Source organism: Oncorhynchus mykiss, chromosome 4, assembly GCF_013265735.2.
Source record: "Oncorhynchus mykiss isolate Arlee chromosome 4, USDA_OmykA_1.1, whole genome shotgun sequence".
NCBI classification, from domain to species: Eukaryota; Metazoa; Chordata; class Actinopteri; order Salmoniformes; family Salmonidae; genus Oncorhynchus; species Oncorhynchus mykiss.
Genome location: NC_048568.1, coordinates 16900969 through 16915197, shown reverse-complemented (window position 1 = coordinate 16915197; position 14229 = coordinate 16900969). Strand labels below are relative to the sequence as shown.

Sequence of the window (14229 nt, the reverse complement as noted above, 5' to 3'; positions counted from 1 at the left end):
CACAGAGCAGTCTCTCACATGTTATTGTGGGGTGAGACATTGCTGAATTCCCTAATGTATGAAGTTCTCCCGCTGCTGTTTTAGTAAAAAATGCAAAGTCTTTAAAGTTGTAAGTACGGGATACACATTGTATACATCGTCCAACAAAATACTTACTTGCAGGTTCCTGCTCGACAACGCAACAATAAGAAATAATAGGTTTAGAATTTTTGCAAATGTATAAAAAAAAAATTAAAAAACTGAAATACCACATTTACATAAGTATTCAGACCCTTTACTCAGTACTTTGCTGTAATCGCTGCACCTTTGGCAGCGATTACAGCCTCAAGTCTTCTTGGTGTGACTATAAGCTTGGCACACCTGTATTTGGATAGCTCTTCTCTGCAGATCCCCTCAAGCTCTATCAGGTTGGATGGGGAGCATCGCTGCACAGCTAATTCCAGTTCTCTCCAGAGATGTTCGATCGGGTTCAAGTCCAGGCTCTGTTTGGGCCACTCAAGGACATTCAGAGACTTGTCCCCGAAGCCACTCCCGCGTTATCCCGCGTTATCGTGGCTGTGTGCCGAGGGTCGTGGTTCTGTTGAAAGGTGAACCTTGCTCTGGAGCAGGTTTTAATCAAGGATCTTTCTGTACTTTGCTCCGTTCATCTTTCCCGAGATCCTGATTAGTCTCCCTCAACCACTCCCTACTTATTCAAAGGTTGTCAGAAATGAGCCTTGACCAGGCGTCTTGCAACTGGTTTAGGAACCATCTGTCAGACAGGAAACAATGTGTGCTTTCTGATGGTGTCAAGTCACCTCGAAAAACTAAATGATGCTGTTTTATAATTCTCGTAGAAGTATTTCAGATGGTTATTCACATTTCTGCATTGGATAACTCTTTCATCGGGCAGGTTTCCGCCTATAAATATCTTGGCTTTTGGATTGACAAAAATGTGACTTACAAAACATACGGATGAGCTAGTTAAGAAGCTGAGATTTAAAGGAGGCTTATTTTATAGAACTAGATCGGGTCCTTCCCTAAACAGCAGGAAGCAGATTGTATAGTCAACTTCCCTGCTAGTTTGTGACTTTGGTGACACCATTTATGGGAATTCAGCAGCCACCACTCCTAAACCTTTTGATGCAGTCTACCATAGTGCCCTTTGCTTTATCACAGGTGACAGTTTTAATATGCATCACTGCATCCTGTATCAAAATGTTTGCTGATCCTGATTAGTCGTGTAGACTTCATTACTCCCATTTTGTTTACATAGCTTTACTACACAAGCTTCCGACCTACCTCACTTCACTGTTAAAATAAAACAAATATGACACCAAACCCGTTCACAGAAATGGTTAACTTTCGAAGTTCCACTAGTATGTACCGATATAGGTAAATCTGCCTTCAATTTTAGTGCCCCCCATTTTTGGAATAGTCTACAAAACTCCCTACATCTTGACTAACTGGTGCCTCTATGGCGGTTTAGGAGTTTAATGTTGAATGACTTTAATGAGATCAATTTGTTGTATTGTTGTCCTCAGGGCACCATTGTAAATGAGACCCATGTCTCGATGGGTTTTCACTGATTAAATAACAAGACAATGTATTCCATTGAGACCATTTCAGCCATTACCGGGGTGTGTTTGACAGGTCATTACAAACGTTTCCGCGGTCATAACGTTAGCGGGGGGGGGGGGGGGGGGGGGGGACAGGCAAAAAGCAAGATTATGAAAGAGTCACAGGAGTAAAATGAAAGCAATCAATCCAACGAGATTTAAGTGGCTTTTGCACCCCTCAATGGCTGAAAAAGACAGATCCTCAGGTGGGCGGGGCATGTGCGTTGCTATTAATAGGACGCTAAAATAAGGCAAGGCCCATCCAGCTGGGGCTTATGCTGTCAGACCGAACCACAGCCCTCAGCCTCCTGACCTACTGAAACCTCTAGTCAGGTCAAATCAAGGGACATTTTCAATGAATGAGCTCCAATTCAACAGAATAATCAGAGTACAGGGGAAATGACTGAGATGGGATTGAGAAGTCAGATGGAAAAATGGAATTGCAGAACGTTGTGTAGAGGTTCTAGAGCGGAGGCTACAGTTAGCTGAGCTCCATCCCATCACAACGTTGAGAGCAATGTTAGTGAATGACAACAACAATAATACTCCCTGACAGTAAAATCATCTCAAGGAAGCCCCTGTGTAGACACAAAGAGCAGCAGTGACAACTGACTCCTGGAGATGATGCACGAATGCTCTTTCTAAACCTGGCCTTCACTGCTACACAATAACATACTGCCACGTCTGTGGATCATCTGTCAGAGGACCCTTAGAAATTCATCCTCTGATGACGTGCTTTAGTGTGTGAGTGTGTGTAGGTGTGCGTGTGTTTGTACAAAAAGGCGCAGGGGGGGGGGGGGGGGCTCCCTCAAACCTCTGGCTAGAAAATGTCTCTTTGTTCCAGCCTCTGAAAGGTTATCTTGCAGGCTGATGTCCAGCAAGGCTGTGCAGTCCATTACACAGCTCCTGCCTGCGGGCTGACAGTGGAGCCGGGGCCCTTCCATAATACATACAGCCATTGCCTTTGTTCATGTACTGGCCTTGCCTTTCACAGCAGCCCACAACACACAGCTCACCAGATGAAAGATTGCAGGCGGGCACAAGGCAGAGGCAAATAAAAATGGGCGCTTGCTCGCTTTCTCTCGCTCTACACCTCTTCCCAGCAGAACTGAGTGGGAAACAAAAGAAATTGTCCTTGGCCATTATAGTCCACGCTGTTTACTATGACCAGACCTGTTTTTGTTCTGACCCTATGTGTCTGTCTACCGGTCATGCTCAGGTACACAGACAGGGAGGAGCTGGTGGGGAGGGGGGGGGGACGGGGGTCGGCAATGCAAATAGTCTGGGTCAATCATTTGGCTCGATATTTAAGACAAGCGTAAATCCGGTATCCCCACTGCCTCGTCTTGAAACCTGAACATTAAAACAGACTCCGAGACGTCTCCCCTGTTCCAGTGGATCTGTATTGTACAGAGGCATCAGGAAATGCAGTGGTACGCTCCTGTCTTTCAGTATTCCAGTCGTGGCCCCTCACTATTATGACAGTGAGGCGGTATGGAGGAACATGACAGAGGTTGGGGCCAAATGGAAAACCACAGACCGCTCCATCCATGTTAAGACAATGTTGGAAGAGAAGGAGATGGAAGAGGGGGTTGTATTTATCTTTGAAATAGATATTCTGTATTCAGGAGACAAAGTGAATATTAATGCCCAATCCACCAGGGCTTTTGTGAGCTCCTTTATTGTTGGAATTGCTCGAGGGCAGCGAAGTCAATGCCTTTCAATTAAAAGTTTGTTAATACACTTCATGAATGCGTCTGATCACTAATGTTTTTTTTCCGCTCTCTCTCCCACATTTGGAAAAAAAAAATAAGGGTGGACAAGAATTTAGTGCTTCTTAACGAGTTGGTTCTCCCAGGGGAATAAATAATGAATCTGGTTCCATAACATGGGCAGGGTCTAAGGCAGAGGAAACATCAAAGTAAAAAGACTGAAGGTGTTTTTTTTTCCCCTCAGCTAAATTCTTCAGCTCCATCACCACCCCTTCAATAATCCATGGTCATTTCACACAGCAACTAGGGTTAACAACGGTGAAAAGAGGAAAGGTTAGACAATTTTCCCTTGATGAGCCATCACATTTCTTTTAGCTATAACCTTCCTCACCTCTGGCATTCAATTGATCATAGAAACTGCATTACAGGGCTAAGTAATGGTTCAGTAGTTCACATACAAAAATTGCACAAACTGCAGTTTGACATTCTCTCAAGTGGGACATTCCTTTTAAAGCTGTAAAAGGAACCATGACTTGAAAACAACATTTAAGAAAGAAAAGAAAAACTTGCAGAGAAATCACAAATTATTGAGGCTTGACAATGGGGAGAATCATGCTGAGCTAAGAATAGATGCAAGAAAACAGAGTGGTTCAAAGCATTTGAGAGTGGTGCAGGTGTGGACCACAATGCAAATCCTAATTATTGCAGTCCAATAGACTGGGGGGTTGGTTTGTTGCGTTATTCCACTGTGTGTGCATTATTGAGCACCATTTCCAATATCACAATTTCCTAGATATACACATCACATTAGATTGCAAAGGTCTTGTATATATCGTGTGGCCATGTCTGAGACAAAGCCTTTACAAACTGGTTTATACATCTCTTCCGTCTCAGTGTTTGGGAGTAATTTGTTTCCTATGCATAGTCTGGAGGGAAAAACTGTCAATGAATATCCTTTTCTCGGTGAGAGCGAAAGGCTTGAGGAAGGCAATGTGTTGTTCTATCTGACAGACACACAAAGTCCTCACGCTTAAAGCACATTACCTTCAACCTGATGAGTCAGGTCCATATTGACTGATTAGGAAAAAAATGCTCCTTTCCCTACCCCGAACAGTGGAATTAAGATGACTTCATTCAGTCCACTTCCACAGACAGACGCGGTGGTTCCTTCCAGGTGAGTACTGTACCTGTTCTGTCTAACACTAGAAAGGCCTTGAGGGACCCATCCCTTCAAGCCAAAATGAGTCATTTTAAATCCAACATTCTAACGAATACATTTCATATGCTATCAAAAAATATATATTTTGGTTGTGTTAATGAAGGTATTGGGTAACATTAGAATAGGAAACAAAATCTCTCTCTCTTCCTCTCAATATATATATATATCATTTTTAGGAGTTTATTTTAGGCTGTTGCCTCATGCTCAAGTGTGGAACTTATGAAAGTGGCTATTCTTAAAAAGTTCATTGGCAATGGTAGGTGTTTTGGAAACCTCTGAATCTGTGTGATACTATATAGAAATCAAAATGTCCTACCTGAGGCTCTGTAGGAGGATTTGAAATTCGAACATACGCGTGTTAAATAGACATATTTCAGAAAAGTCCAGGACAGAGGAGGGCATGACTTTAAACATGGCACAGATATTCCAATGTTTTATTCATATTTAGTCAAACTGCTCTGACTTGGCTCTTCTAGTGTTAAACAGAGTGTCACGACTCCTACCGAAGGTGGCTCCCCTTCCTGTTCGGGTGGCGCTCGACGGTCGTCGTCACCGGCCTACTAGCTGCCACTGATCCCTTTTTTCCCCTTTTTGTTCATTTGTGTTTTAGGTTGATTGGTCAGGCTTTATTTACCAGCGGGCCCGCCTGCTGGTTGTGCGGGATTGTTTGGTTGTGCGGGATTGTTTGGTGTACATGTGTACACGTCTGTGTGTCACGGTTTTCCCATTTTCTTGGGTTTTGCTGGACTGTTTAAGTCCCCCGTGTTTGGGGCATTTGTTTTGGTGTGCGCCCTGTGTTTCGTGGGGCTGGCGTATGTTCACATTAAAAAGTATAGCACTACCCTGAACTCTCTCTGCTTCCTGCGCCGGACTTCTCCTCCACTACACCCCAGACGTTACACAGAGCACTTCAGGGCCCAATTACCTGGAGTCAAATCCAACCAAATCTTATGCGTCACTTCCTTCGTAAACAACAGGTGTAGACTAACAATGAAATGCTTACTTATGGCTCCTTTTCCGACAATGCAGAGTTAAAGATAAGAAAAATAAATAAATAGAAAGAGACACAAGGCATAAATACACAGTGAATAACGAATAAAAATTAACATGGCTACGTACAGGGAGTATCAGTACCGAGTCGATGTGCAGGGGTACAAGGTAATTGAGGTTGCTATGTACTGTATATATAAGCAGGGGTAAAGGTACTAGGCAACAGGATAGATAATAGACAGTAGCAGCAGCATATGTGGTGATTGTGAAAGTGCCTGTGTGTGAGATTGTGTGTGGCGTCAGTATACATGTGTGTGCGTGTGATTGTGTGTGGGTGTATGTAGTGAGTGAGTGAGTGAATGTGTATATTTTGGGTTGTAAGTATGTGTGAGTGCGTGGGTAGGTAGGGCCGTGGCGGTCATGAAATTTTGTCAGTCGGTTATTGTCATGCAAATGACTGCCAGTCTCACAGTAATTGACCGTTAATTAACATAAATATGTTTAGCATCTCCAGGCGTCCACGCATGCTGATGCACGCCTTTGGAACATCTACATTAAAACAAGTCGAACAAATCCATTTCAGATACATCATCACAATAAATCCATTATTTTGGTCAGGTCTAAAGAAACATTATGATGTGAAGAAAATGTATGTCAGAAGAACAGAATAGGAGTCTAGTTCATTTAGCAGACAAAGATATTTTTTATAAGTCCCTTGCAATTATTTTATATGTTTTATTGTAAGAATAATATAATTGAACATAGCTGAATAAAATAAAGGATATTTTTCCCAATCCAGAGCGAGTGCGCACTTGATGTGGCTATGTTGAGCGTAAAAGTTACCATTTGAAACAGGTTATATACGCTAGATTTAAGAGTTATTTGACACATTTAGTTGTGAATGATACAAACCTTAGAATGTCGTAGAAATCAAAACATACAACGAGTGTACAAAAACATTTAGAACACCTTCCTAATATTGACTTGTCGGGGCATGCACTCAAGGTGTTGAAAGCGTTCCACAGGGATGCTGGCCCATGTTGACTCCAATGCTTCCCACAGTTTTGTCAAGTTGGTTGGATGCACTTTGATACACTCAAGCATTAAAAAAAACTCAGCAGCGTTGCTGGTAGAAATGATGTAAGACAGAGTTCAGCTTTCCTGCATTAAAATGCCTTGGGTGGCTCTGTATTCTTTCCCTACTGATTACAGTGGGGCTTGCCTAACCAATCAGATTCTAGATCTCCTGACCTTGAGCTTGTCAGTGGCTGACTAGCTAGCAGTCAAAGGTGTTCTATGGTTCTACTAGCAAGCAGACAAAGGGGGTTCAACGTTATTTGGTTCTACTCACCACGTTGAAGTCCAGGTTCTTCTCCACCCACTCTGTGGCCATCTCAAAGTCCTCATACATCTGCATGACGTATAGGGTGTCCAGGGCATCCACGATGGTGGCTCCCTTTATACTCCCTGGGAAGGCAAACAAAACAAAGCCTTGAGGACTCATATCCTATTTTCCTCCCATAGCAACATATTGTATTGGTAGAAAAACAGCACAGTCAGAGTCAGGTTTCTACCATTAAGACCAGAGGAGGTTAAAATCTCCAGGGCAGCTGGGAGTTCTAACCGTAAGTGTGCTGTTTTATTCAAAGAGCGGGGCATTTCTCCTGCTGCGGTGGAATATTGCTTCAAGCAACTTCCATTTATCTCAGTGTGAGATGTCATGCATATGAACAAATACAAATATGACAGAGCACCTTTGGCTATACTGTCAGGTTTTTACCTGGTTGAGGAGGATGTGGCAGTCAGAACAGAGGAGTGAGCATATTAGCGTGAGTCTTTTCACGGTGGGCTGATTCTTTCGAAAGGCTCTTGGCCACCAGACCTTACCCATCAGATGACATTATACCGAGCCTCCTGAGTGGCGCAGCGGTCTAAGGCACATCATTGCAGTGCTAGAGGCATCACTACAGACCCGGGTTTGATCCCAGGCTAAGTCGCAGCCGGGAGAACCAAAGGGAGACCTATGAGGCGGTGCATAATTGGCTCACCATCGTCCGGGTTAGGAGAGGGTTTGGCCGGCCGGGATGTCCTTGTCCCATCGCGCTCTAGTGACTCCTTGTGGTGGGCTGGACGCATGCACGCTGACTTGTGTCACCAGTTGTACGGGGTTTCCTTCGACACATTAGTGCAGCTGGCTTCTGGGTTAAGCGGGCGGGTGTTAAGAAGCTCGGTTTGGCAGGTCATGTTCCGGAGGACGCATGATTCGACCTTTGCCTCACCCAATCCCGTCGGGGAGTTGAGACAAGATCGTAATGAGATCACAATTGGATATCACGAAATTGGGGAGAAAAAGTGGGTAAAATACAAAAAATAAAAAGATGACATTATACCCCGTTGACAGAGTACCGTGTCCATAAGTCTGGTCCTGTGCAGCTAAAAACACCCTCTTCCGCTTCATTAAGATAAGAGCAACAAGATTAATGAAATTACTGAGCTATAGAGAAATGTAGCCTAGACGCAATTTATTCTCCAGTGAAGATTCGACTTGCTCGGTTTACCAAGCGCTTAGGAGAACCCAGCCCCCCGCCAACTCTCCACACTCGCTTGGAGGGCCGATATTTCTCCTCCTTTACTTCTCCTCGATTACGTCACACTTTCAAAAGGAGGAGAGGATGAAAGCAAAGGCACCAGCCAGGCAGGTAGTCAAAGAGGAAAGGCACCAGCCAGGCAGGTAGTCAAAGAGGAAAGGCACCAGCCAGGCAGGTAGTCAAAGAGGAAAGGCACCGGCCAGGCAGGCAGTCAAAGAGGAAAGGCACCAGCCAGGCAGGTAGTCAAAGAGGAAAGGCACCAGCCAAGCAGGCAGTCAAAGAGGAAAGGCACCAGCCAGGCAGGTAGTCAAAGAGGAAAGGCATCGGCCAGGCAGGCAGTCAAAGAGGAAAGGCACCAGCCAGGCAGGTAGTCAAAAAGAGGAAAGGCATCGGCCAGGCAGGCAGTCAAAGAGGAAAGGCACCAGCCAGGCAGGCAGTCAAAGAGGAAAGGCACCAGCCAGGCAGGTAGTCAAAAAGAGGAAAGGCATCGGCCAGGCAGGCAGTCAAAGAGGAAAGGCACCAGCCAGGCAGGTAGTCAAAGAGACAAACACTTATCAAAGCTTTTAGTCCGCAGCATTATGGAAAATAAACTCAATAACACGACCAAAGCACTTTCCCATTCACTTACACCTATATGGCTTTCTTCAAATGAAAAAAAAAGATAATGTCGTGGTAACTGAAGGTGTTTTTATTTCTTTAAAAGGGTAGGATTACAGCTAAAAGCTTTAATGTAGATTGAACACCCCCGAAACTTAACAATGGGTGCTGTAGGCCTGCCTGCGCCTGTCTGTCAACGAATGTTAATGTGGGACACAAAAAGGAAGAGTAGCAAGGGTCACTGCAGGCTTGACTAAACACATTTCCACTGGCCATCCTTTTGTCACCTGGCATCCTTTTCCCTTTCCTGTTTTTCATTAATCCCTCACTCCATTTGGACTCTGTGAGAGAGATGAGGGAATGACATTTTGTGCCTGCCACCCATTGTCTGCTTCCTTCCTGCTCCGTGGCTAGAGTGCGTGCCTGCTTCCCCCATTATAAAATACAGTGGCAAAGAGAAGTGGAGAGGGGGGCATCCTCATCCCATTACTGGGACAAGCCAGAGCATGATGTGTGAAAAGGTGTTGTGTTTTTGCGAATGTTTTCACGTGCGTTTGTGTGTGCATGTACCTCAAATGTACAGCAAGCCATGGAGTGACTTGAATTCTAAGAAGCAGAACACAGAATATCAAAGCCAGATTTCTCTGATCTATCAAATACAGTCTTCTCACTCTAAGCTTCCAATTAAAATGAATTTCTATGACATGTCATGAAGCAGCCTTTATTCTTATAATAAAGGGCTCTTGAGATCTTTGTCAATTTTGAATGTAAGATGATAGATTTGAGTAAATGAAAAACATGTGAAGGCTTTAGAAAAAAATAAGGATGACCTGGATATCAGTTCTTATAGAGAATCCCAGTTGGTAATTTTAAAACGTTTGATGGAAGAACAATTTCCCAAGTTTCCATTTACAAATCCTGAATTGACTCAAGGAGGACATCACTTAACATTTTTCTGAGGAAATCAATTAAAGGGATACTTTGGGATTTTGGCAATGTTGACCTTTATCTACATCCTCAGATGAACTCATGGATACCATTTTTTTATGTCAGCGCAATCACTGGAAGTAACTACTAGCATGCTAGCAGTACCTATAGACTTCCACTCATTGTGCTAATGCTAGTTAGCATTGGCTCACAAAACTACCTCTAACATCCTTCATACTGGACACAGAGACAAACGAGTTCATCTGACTCTGGGGAAGTAGACAAAGGGCACCAAAATCCCAAAGTATCCCTTTAAGTCCAACGGCCGGCCCATGAACAGGCTAAATACATTTCCCCAGTGCATAAGAGCCTGGTGATGGATGCGTGAGCAACATTCATGGGACAGCAGCTCTCGTGTCTAAGAGCTTTCATTTATCACCTGTTCTCTCTCACTCGCTCGCTCTTCATATCTCATACTTTAGAAAGGAGCTCCTCTTTGGAGCAGAGACTCTTGAGCATTTCATTGACTGATGACACTCGCTAATGGAGTTCTCACATCATTAGCAGGGAACGGCACAAATGGTGGAACATTTAATCTCATGGGGCTGAGAGCCTTCAAGGCGTTGTCAGACGATGCATTGTTTGGACAAAAACAACCTTCACGTAAAAGTGGGCTCAGAATATCAAACCCATTCACACAGTGACATCGTTCATTGTTCTGAGGGAGGACGTCGTCACCACCTCATTGAGGCCTATTTTAGAAAACATCAGAACCTGGGGCAACTTGGTTTATTATGTAAATATGCCTTTGGCAACTAGCCCAAATGTCTAGTCAAACCTGCTCTGCAGCTATGTGACACATTTGGTTATTAATCTTGAGGAGGACATGGTGGTTTCCTTAATACAGAAATAGGAAGATGGAGAGTAAACCATTGGAAGTTTGTTGTGACAGCGAAGGTAGGCCTACATATGTTAGAGTTGTTAGATTAGATAATCATGTAGTGAGCCTTAGAGCAGTTATATAGTCTAACTTTATATTTAGGTTATCTCCTTTGTCTTTCAGGTACCCACAATACAAACATAAACCATTCAAAGGAAGTTAGAGAAATCTAGATCAAAAGGTGGAATTATACCATTTGGGTGAAAGTGACCCATCCCAACCAAAGGCAACATTGTTCACTAGCAAAACAGTACTACAGTCCAATTGGAAAATATCCAGACGCCTTGACTTTAACATTACAGCCTTAATTTAAAATGGAAACAATTGTTTTTCCCCTCATCAATCTAAAACAAAATACCCCATAACGACAACAAACAGGTTTTTAGAATGTTTTGCTAATTTATTAAAAATAAAACAGAAATATTCCATTTACAAAAGTATTCAGACCCTTTACTCGGTACTTCTTTGAAGCTCCTTTGGCTGTGATTACAGCCTCAAGTCTTTTGGGGTGTGACGCTATAAGCTTATAAGATCCTCTCAAGCTCTGGGCCGCGTGAACAACTATTTGCAGGTCTCTCCAGAGATGTTCAAATCGGGTTCAAGTTTGGGCTCTGGCTGGGCCACTCAAGGACATTCGGAGACTTGTCCCGAAGCCCCTCCTGCATTGTCTGGGCTGTGTGCTTAGGGTTGTTGTCCTGTTGGAAGGTGAACCGTCGCCCCAGTCTGCGGTCCTGAGCTCTCTGGAGCAGGTTTTCATCAAGGATCTGTCTGTACTTTGCTCTGTTCATCTTTCCCTTGATCCTGACTAGTCTCCCAGTCCCTGCCGTTGAAAATCATCCCCACAGCATGATGCTGCCACCACCATTCTTCACTTTAGTGATGGTGCCAAGTTTCATCAAACCAAAGAATCTTGTTTCTCATGGTCACAGTCGTTTATGTGCCTTTTGGCAAACTTCAAGTGGGCTGTCATGTGCCTTTTACTGCAGAGTGGCTTCCGTCTGGCCATCTAGCATAAAGGCCTGATTGGTGGAGTGTTGTAGAGATGGTTGTCCTTCTGCAAGGTTCTCCCATCTCCACAGAGGAACTCTGGAACTCTGTCAGAGTGACAATCGGGTTCTTGGTCAACTCCCTGACCAAGGCCCCCCCGATTGCTCATGTTGGCCGGGTGGCTAGATCTAGGAGTTTTGGTGGTTCAAAACTTCTTCCATTTAATAATGATGGAGAGCACTGTGTTCTTCGGGACCTTCAATGCTGGCATCCTTCCTCAGATCTGTGCCTTGACACAATCCTGTCGCGGTGCTCTACGGACAATTCCTTCGACCTCATGAGTTGGACTCCAAGTTTTTAGAAACATCTCAAGGATGATCAATGAAAACAGGATGCACCTGAGCTCAATTTTGAGTCTCAAGGCAAAGGGACTCAAAATTGAGAAGAAAAAGTCAATTTCTTATTTTTTATACATTTGCTAACATTTCTAAAAAAACCTGTTTTCACTTTGTCATTATGTGATATTGTGTGTATATTGATGAGATTTAAAAAAGAAGAAGATTTAATACATTTTAGAATAAGGCTGTAACGTTACACAACTTGGAAAGGGGAAGGGGTCAATGCACTGTGTCCAAAATCCAATCAGAAAAATAAATAAATAAATAGTAAGACATAGCAGATTTGCATCTCAAAAATATGAGCTTGTTTGGTTTCTTCAGGCATGGGAGCCAGAAAGATGGAATAGTAAGAAATCAGAGGGAGGGTGTGTGTGTGGGTAAACTGAGACTGAGTATCAAGGGCCTGGGTATGAGGTGAGGACAGAGTAGGTCATAAATCAGTGTGTAAGGAGAAGTAGTGCTCCAGTGGTCTAACAAAGGTTGTGGTTGTGACAAGGGGGTCCGATGCAGGGCCATGCAGATCTGCAGATCCCACCTCAGTGGGTGATGGATTCTCTCTCTGCTACAACCCCTGTATACCCCTCCCAGTTCCAGCATCATCTAGCTCCATCAGCCCAGTGACTGAGGGGACCACACACACACACCACACTGCAGGGTTAGCCCAGGGGAGGCCCAGGCTAAATTACACCATCCATTCCAAATATGGAGATGGAACACCTAATGCGCACATCATCCCAATTACACCATACAATGAAACATCCATGACTTCATCCCTGGAAAAGATAAACAGTTGAGTTTGATATTATTTAAAAGCTTACAAACAGTGTTGTCAAACTGTTGATTATTTATTTTTTACGTAATTTTTTAACCTTTAACGTAAATGATTTAAAGCCGTTTAAACGCCAGGGTTTTTTCATATTCGCATATGTTGTAACTTAGACCGTATTTCACATCCACTGAGGTTTTTGTACTGTGCCCGACGTCGGTTGAGACACAACATGCTCTTGAATAGAGGGTGGGTGTCATTTCAATCATGGAAACAGAATCCATAGAATGGACCTATCCATTCAGATCACTAAAATTTAGCTGGTACATCATTGAAATTGGACATTTTTACTTCTAAATGCTATCACAATGACAACCAATGTCAACTTAAATGGTCATGTTTATTCTATTATCTATATTTCTATGAGTTTTTCTATGGAGGATGGACAGTATAATTTAAAATAGATATTCCCATTCAAATCAATAGTCTCTGAAGTGTGGATCTACAACCATTTTTGTGGTATCATTTGAACGTTTCAATTAAAACATGATTTATTTGTTTTTTTACACATTTATCAGCCAAAATCCCTATATTCAATAGCATGTTGAGTTTCAACCGATGGCGTGCACAACACAAAAACCTTATATGATGTAAAATAGGGTTTAAGCTACATTTGACATATTGGTAGAATCTTTTTTAATTCCACACAAATTACCGAAATGACAGGCTAAGAATGGACAGAGCTAGGCCTATTTGTTCATCTTATATCTCCAAAGCCAAATCAGTGTGTCTTGCTGGCAACAAAACTTCCCCTGTTTGCAAATTAGGGCTGTCCAGACAACAAAACAATTCTTGGTAGGCTGAAAGTCGTCTGTTCTTTCGACCCATCGATTGGTTGTGTATTTTTTCATATACAGTGCCTTGCGAAAGCATTCGGCCCCCTTGAACTTTGCGACCTTTTGACACATTTCAGGCTTCAAACATAAAGATATAAAACTGTATTTTTTTGTGAAGAATCAACAACAAGTGGGACACAATAATGAAGTGGAACGACATTTATTGGATATTTCAAACTTTTTTAACAAATCAAAAACTGAAAAATTGGGCATGCAAAATTATTCAGCCCCCTTAAGTTAATACTTTGTAGCGCCACCTTTTGCTGTGATTACAGCTGTAAGTCGCTTGGGGTATGTCTCTATCAGTTTTGCACATCGAGAGACTGACATTTTTTCCCATTCCTCCTTGCAAAACAGCTCGAGCTCAGTGAGGTTGGATGGAGAGCATTTGTGAACAGCAGTTTTCAGTTCTTTCCACAGATTCTCGATTGGATTCAGGTCTGGACTTTGACGTGGCCATTCTAACACCTGGATATGTTTATTTTTGAACCATTCCATTGTAGATTTTGCTTTATGTTTGGATCATTGTCTTGTTGGAAGACAAATCTCCGTCCCAGTCTCAGGTCTTTTGCAGACTCCATCAGGTTTTCTTCCAGAATGGTCCTGTATTT

General features: G+C 43.1%; 1 protein-coding gene across 2 annotated transcripts in view; it reads right to left on the bottom strand.

The window, feature by feature from the left end:
* Positions 1 to 14229, bottom strand: part of LOC110522207 (mannosyl-oligosaccharide 1,2-alpha-mannosidase IA) — a 163494-nt gene that overhangs the window by 88722 nt on the left and 60543 nt on the right. For both annotated transcript variants that reach the window (XM_021600408.2, XM_036975779.1), the window contains exon 3: positions 6871 to 6986. In XM_021600408.2, coding sequence (XP_021456083.2) covers positions 6871 to 6986 — 116 coding nt within the window. The remainder of the gene's footprint in view (positions 1 to 6870; positions 6987 to 14229) is intronic.